The sequence below is a fragment of the Squalius cephalus genome (assembly GCF_949319135.1).
Source record: "Squalius cephalus genome assembly, chromosome: 17".
Classification (NCBI taxonomy): Eukaryota; Metazoa; Chordata; class Actinopteri; order Cypriniformes; family Leuciscidae; genus Squalius; species Squalius cephalus.
In genome coordinates, this window is record NC_137138.1 from 3,148,292 (window position 1) to 3,155,791 (window position 7,500).

General features: G+C 33.5%; 1 protein-coding gene across 5 annotated transcripts in view; it reads left to right on the forward strand.

Annotated features, from left to right (window-relative positions):
* tcf4 (transcription factor 4) overlaps window positions 1-7,500 on the forward strand; it is a 221,818-nt gene that overhangs the window by 79,579 nt on the left and 134,739 nt on the right. For all 5 annotated transcript variants that reach the window (XM_079847537.1, XM_079847539.1, XM_079847538.1 and 2 more), the window contains 2 exons: window positions 2,929-2,981; window positions 5,821-5,917. In XM_079847537.1, the coding sequence (XP_079703663.1) occupies window positions 2,929-2,981; window positions 5,821-5,917 (150 nt within the window). The remainder of the gene's footprint in view (window positions 1-2,928; window positions 2,982-5,820; window positions 5,918-7,500) is intronic.

A 7,500-nucleotide genomic window follows, 5' to 3' on the forward strand; every position in this document is an offset into this window, starting at 1 on the left:
TCAGAGTTCGCTTAAATATTTTTTATTAAACAATGACAGAAAATAAAAATGTGTGCTTGTGTGAGTGTGTGTGAACAAGAAAAACAAAAACCAGGGGCAGGTGATCCATGAAACAGACAGGACTGGTGATCCCATAACAATCCTAGAGGTCCAGCATTGTTCTCACAAGCCGCTTCACTCAAGACAATAAAACATAATGAAAAGTTAGTATATCCCAAAAAATTAAATAAAATAAAAGTTGCTATAAAGGTGGTAGCGATTCATTACCGAACTCTTACTGTCACAGCTGACGAAGTCGCACTAGCTAGCAGGCAGTGCTTGAAAATTGGTTGAAACAACCAACATAAAATATAAATAATTACGCTGTGCATATACAAATGAAGACCATAAGCATCGCAAAGGGCCTCTGATACAATATAGACAGTTGACAATTCAAAAGAGGTCGATATTTCAGCAACTTAACTCTGAAACAACTCGACGTGCAGCAATGTAAGTGAATGGTGTCCAACGCCCAAATGACAGTATTTGGAACTATTCCGATCTTCAAATCCCGGAAGTAGGCGGTTAAAAGCGCCGCCATTTTTTACAACGGAGGTCTATGGGAGTGTCGCAACTCTTTCTCTCTATGGCTCTGCTCATTATCATATCTGACTCTCAGCTCTTGATCACAGTGATACGAACAGTAACGATGGCGTGGGTTTTACCGTATCAATCTCATCAAAGTGGATTTGCTTTGTCAGCAGAAAACTGCATCTTCTCCACACGAACAACACAAACCAAACTCTTCCAGTCTCAGATAAACTAGTGTTTGAGGGCGGAGCTAAGAGATGCTGTTCAGCCAATGAAAACCATTGACTGGCATTATGCAAATTAGTGACATTTTGTAACAGAAAGAGCGACTGGAATTACTGACGACTTGTTTCAGATCATTTCTAAATGTTTGAGTTCATATTGAGATCTCTGACTCTTCTGGAAATCTCTACACTGATGATAATTCGGTGTGTGAGACACATGTGAGATTACCGGAGTGTGTTGGAGTGACTGGAGTGTGTTTCTCAGAGGAAGCCCGAGACTTCGTCCGAGAGTCTTCATTCGGTTTCATTGCTATCAAGGAGAAACATTTGAGATTTAACGTGTATATCTTTCCTCTGGCTGGGAATATTGTGGTTTGACCTCACGCTAATGTGCCCAAGCCTGGTGAATAAACGAGTCATTTCAGACCCTCGCACACACACACACGCACACACACGCACACACACGCACACACACACACACACAGATCTTTTCAAATTTCTCTTTTTCATCACTTCTCCCCCAATCCATCCTTCTGCACTAAGATGGAGATGCAATTTCTCTCTCTCTCTCTGTGTGTGTGTGTGTGTGTGTGTGTGTGTGTTATATGGTTCTATTGGTCTGTTCTTGCCTTAGGTAGTGAGACCCCAGGTGCAAGGAGAGGTTTGAGAGGTGAAAGGTGTGTGTGTGTGCGCGTACGTGAGTGTGTGTGTGTGTGTGTGCGTGTGTGTGTGTGTCTGTGTGGGAATGTGTGGGCAGTAGCTGATAAGGAGAGAGATTCAGAGTAATAAATTACAGAGAGAGTTACAGAAAAGTCTGATAAATAATGGATGTGTGTGTGTGTTTGTGTGTGTGTGTGTGTGTGTGTGTGTGTGTGTGTGTGTGTGTGTGTGTGTGTGCGCAAAATAAATTCATTATGTCTCACCTGAACTGGCTTTTAGAGAGAAGACCCTTCTGGAGGAGTGTGTGTGTGTGTGTGTGTGTGTGTGTGTGTGTGTGTGTGTGTGACCTCATATCCAGCGACTATGAGAGACTATGACAGGAAATTATGTGGAAATTGTCACTTTTTTTTCATGACAATTAAACACATACATTTATTTCAATCAACTAGTCCTTTAATGTGTGCTAATTAAAAGTCTGTCTGTCTAATTGATATTTTTGGATGAGTTACTCCTTTAGTTTTATGTATGTATGTGTGTGTATATATATATATATATATTTATTTGTTTATTTGTTTGTTTGAGTGAAATACCCCTTTAATTTATTCAGTTTTTTTTAAATATTTAAATAATAATAGGAATTAGAAAAACAAACCTGAGTAAAACGTCTGTATCCATAACAGTGATTGAAATGTTTTTTAATTGCTATGAATGTAATAAATCTTAATGTTTCTTAAAATAATCTTTATTTACTTAAGCAACTTCTTTTTTCCTGCTGTTTGGAGCTGAATGTGCCCTGGACGCTCTTTCAGGAGATCCGCAGTGGGATAGTTTGGGATTATTATGAATCTCTCCTTTACAACGGGTGTGTATGTCATGAAGGAGCCGCTGAGAGTGTGTGTTCTCGACGACAGATCTGTTAAACGCTGCTGTTAAAGCTGTGTGTTCATCTGTAAGTCACGAAGGCCCGTACGCTGCTTTTATCAGTGTTGACTTTAGCATAAATGAATGTCTTGACAAAGAATGCGCGTCTTTCATGCGGCGGCGCTTTGAAGTCAAGTTTCTCCAGAAGCAAAGTGTGTTTTGATTGAGCTCTCATTGTGAGTGGGAGAGAGTTTGTTGAAGAGGTTTTTTCGGGAGTTTCGCGGTGGGCGATTCAATAAAGCGAGGGATAAAATAGCCAGAAACAGTGTAAAGACTCGCGCGCCGTTAATTACGGCCTTCAGAAAAGTGTACATTGTTGCATTGTTTCCCAAACCGTCATTAGGATTAGACCTGCACAAACGGCTCTGCTGGATGTAAACATCACAGTTATGTCACCGACGACCTTCATTACAGCGGGATTGTGGGAAATGTGTATGAATGGCTGATGGTTTTATTTAATTAGGACACCCGTTTTTCATTTCAATGCAGATTTGGACAGGATTTATGAATCAATAGATGACTAAAATGAGTTGTTTTCTGTTTTTCTCTGTAGATTTGGAAGAGAGAGCGAGCTCGTCTTGGGGAAATGGAGTTCGTCCCACAAAAGTAAGTTTTTACATATTTATAAACGCTTTTGGTTTCAGTGTTCAGACCTCGGACGCGTGAAACATCCTGATGTCAAATGTCAAATCTGGACTCGTTTGGACAGTAGAGTTTGATGTTAACCTGCAGCTCAACTCATGATGCTTTAACTCTGTTTAGCATAACATATATGCATATGGTGCACAAATTATTGGGTGAAATAGTTTTAAGAAATGTTTTGTTATTGACGTTGTTCAGTAATAAATGACATTTAATTTGAGTTAAATATTCCTTTAATTTATTCTGATTTGAAAAATCACTAAAATTAGTAAATAAATAAAAAAGATAGAAATTAGAAAAACAAACCTTTTGTTTTAACAAAAAAATGTCTTTGTTATGATATATTGATGATGATAAATTTATTTAAAATTAATTAGTTCTTTAATTTATGCTGATTTATATATATATATATATATATATATATATATATATATATATATATATATATATATATATATATATTTAATAATATTAGAAATTAATTGGATAAATATTGGATGAAACATTTTTTATATAGTTATATATTTTTATTGATATTGATAAATTTGAGTGAATTATTACTTTAATTTATTTTGATTTTAGAAGTTATTAAAATTATTAAAATAATTTAAATTAGAAAAACAACCCTTTTTGATTTACTACTAAATTCTCATTGTAATATTTTGATAATGATAATGTATTTTTTTAATTAATTTAATTAATTAATTAATTAATTAATGTATTATTATATTATATTACATGATATGATATTATATTATACTACATTATATTATATTATATTAATTGGAAAAAGTCAAATTAATTTAAAAAGTATTAATTTTAAAAGTAAAATTCAATACAGTGATCAGAATTTGGGGATTTAAATGTGTTTTCTTGTCATGAAAGTAATAGTTTTTTTATTGACGTTGTTCAAAAATAAATGAAATTTAAGTGTTTAATACTAATAATATTTCTCATCTGCCACCTTGGATGAGCATTCTTGCATTATGATGTAGTTGCAGTGCATTGTGGGATTGTGTCATCGGTGTAGCCTTTGCATCTGTGATGTTGGATGTGGAACACTAGTCTTTCAGAGCTGATTCTGCTTGGCCTGTGTGTCTGACGGCGCGTCTGAAAGGTCAAAGGTGACTCTGAGGAGAGGAGTGTGTGTCTCCAGCAGAACTAGTGTCAGGTTTGCAGAGGAGAATCAAGGACTTGCTTACGGAGCACTTTCACACTTTCAGATGCACATGTCCACCGAATGCAAATGAATTCAAATCCTCACCCTTATGGGAAACATCCCGTGAACTTTCCCGAGCTGGAACGTCAACACACTGTATTTCCAGTGACCCGGAATGTGAGTCTGACGCTCGGGACTCGTTTAATAGCAGTTAAAGGGGGATAAAAAGCCTTTACTCCTGAATGACAGTGAAAGGTTGTAGGTGACGCGACACACTCTTGTTTTTTTAACACTAATTTAGCTTGAAAAGCCACACACAAGACTGACGTTAATTCTTGAGCATATGACCTGTGAACTCGTTTATGCCACTCGTTTATGCCAGTTATGAATATTCAGCTGGGAAAAATGTAAGGCTGGACAGGATCAAGAGGAAGACTGAAGAGGGATTTGTGATGTCGTGTCAGTGGCGGAACAAGTTATTACATCGTGCCCAATAAGACTAACTGTATTATTAACTATATATATATAAAATATCATTTAAACTGTTTATATTTTACTGAACTCTCTTTGTTGTTTGTGCCGTTAAACACCAAAATATCTGTCTATTAGGCCCATATATATATTTCTGTCTGATTGTACTATATTAAAGTATTTTATATTATGTTATTTGTTTATTATGTATTAACATTTATATGTTTACTGTCATTTTAATTGAATATTTATACATGTATATGTATGTATATTATTTATTTAAATAGGGCCACACTTAAATAAACACCTCACTATTTATGGGTAATTTAGCTATTATATTATATTATATTATATTATATTATATTATATTATATTATATTATATTATATTATATTATATTATACATTTATTTATTTATCATGCATGCATCATCATTTATTTTACCATTTATATGTTTATTGTCATTTAATTTAATAATTATCCATATACATATATATATATATTATTTGTTTAAAGAGCACCACACTTCAATAAACACTTTATTATATTATATTATATTATATTATATTATATTATATTATATTATATTATATTATATTATATTATATTATATTATATTAATTATATTATATTATATTAGGCCTATATTATATTATATTATATTATATTAATTATATTATATTATATTATATTATATTATATTATATTATATTATATTATATTATATTGTATTATATTATATTATATTATATTATATTATACATTTATCTATTTATCATGCATGTTTTGTCATTTGTTTTACCATGTGTATATTTATTGTCATTTTAATTGATGTTATTGAACCATATTACATGCATATTAATTTTTATTGTACATTTTTCTGTTTAAAATACACAGACTTTCCCTCTATTTGTTGTTTGTGCCAATAAACACTTAAATAATGTAAAATATAATGTAATTTAAGTTTTTTTTTTATTTGATAATTTATATTTTTATTGAATTTTAATCCATAGTATTATCTTTTTGAGGCATGTATAGGCTTAGTAAAATATAACATTTATTTCTATTTCGTTGTGTATAAATTTGTGTCCCCTGAGTTCATGATATTTACCGTATTGAACCATGTGTCTTGTTCAGAAGGTTTGTTTGACCTTTGACCTTTGACCCCTGCAGAATTACGCTGACGGCTCTCAGTACGGTCACATGCCCGGCCGGGACCTCGGGTCACATGACAACATCTCTCCGCCGTACGTCAACTCCAGATTAGCAGGTAAGAGTGGAGAAACGCGCCTGTCGCTGAGCATTATGGGATTGTTTGGCTTTCCATTATGAATGATTGTTGTGTTGATGGATTGTTTGAACCAGTTCACAGATTCATGAGCGAATCGTTCCGAATCACACGTTCGGCTGTGGTTTTGGTGGCGTTTGATTCTTGATTTATGTCTCTTGTTCGAGTGTCTCTTCCTCTTGCCTTCAGTTTTGGTTGTTTTTCTATAGTTTGTGGATTTACAGTGGAATTATCCGGTAAAACGCACCGGGCCAGGTCACATCACACTCATTTACCCATAATGCTGTGCTTTGCCGCTGGCCGTCTCGGCCTCATCCAGTGAGCAAATGGTCAGTGAGTCGAATAATCGGCCCAGACTAATTAAGCTCTTAAACCATGCGAATGTGAGCCGATCGCCCTCGTTCATTAATGCAGAACTTAGAAAATATTGTTTCTATTTTGCACATTGTTGTAAAACCTCAATATTTATGTCTATTTTGGTTATATTATATTATATTATACATTTATTTATTTATTTATTCATCATGCATGTATTGTCATTTATTTTACCATTTAAACATTTTTATAATGTTTATCTTACTGAACCACGGATATGAATGCATATTCATTTTTATTTGACATTTTTCTCTTTAAAGTACATGGACTTTCACTCTCTTTATTGTTTGTGCCATTAAACACTTACATATTTATATCTCTTTTAGACATAATATAATATAATATAAAATACCCAATGTAAATGGCTCGATCTGCATAGCTCCTCGCCTGTGGTGATGTATTTCCTGTTGAAACGGGAAGTTGCGGTGGAACAAATCAACGGGCTCCTTTTTTAAATAGCCAATAGGCTTTCGTTTACATCACAGCTGTGAATCGTGATTGAATCTGTTGCTAATCAGTGGGAGGGGCATTCTCCTTCTAGAGAGCATTTGATTGGACGTCAAATTTGCATACGACCCCGAGTGCATGATGATGTCATAATTAATTTTGTCTGGTTTTTTTTTTCCTGAACGTTTTAAATGTTTTGTGTATTAGTTGTACAAATGAGCTCAACACTAATAGACATGAAATACTATTATGAAACAATACTCTTTATTAAAGTATAACATAAATTGCACAATGAAAGACTTTAGACTGTCCATTCATTTTAGAAATTGAATCATGTAAATGAAACACATGACTTGTCTTTGAAATATGTGGATATTACTCAGGTTAGAGTCAGACGTGAGTGTTTTGTTGGTTTGTCTTTCCACATTTCCTTTCTGTAGAGCTGTGATCCGGCGGTGACATCACTTCCTGTGTGACTGTATGTGACACAAACCTCAGTATGAAATCAAGAGAATTAGCATTATGAGAGTCTTATGATGGCAGTTTTGGATTTATTAGTAGTAAAAATAAGGTCTGTGGTGAATAATACTAGAAGATTCTGGGTTTGTTTTGTTCTACAACTTAAATTCCACACAGTCAGAAGTTTACAAGTTTTTTTGTAAGTTGCTTATTTTATTTTATTATAAATATTTTTTTATTTAATATTATTATTTTTATATAAGCTAATATATATATATATATAT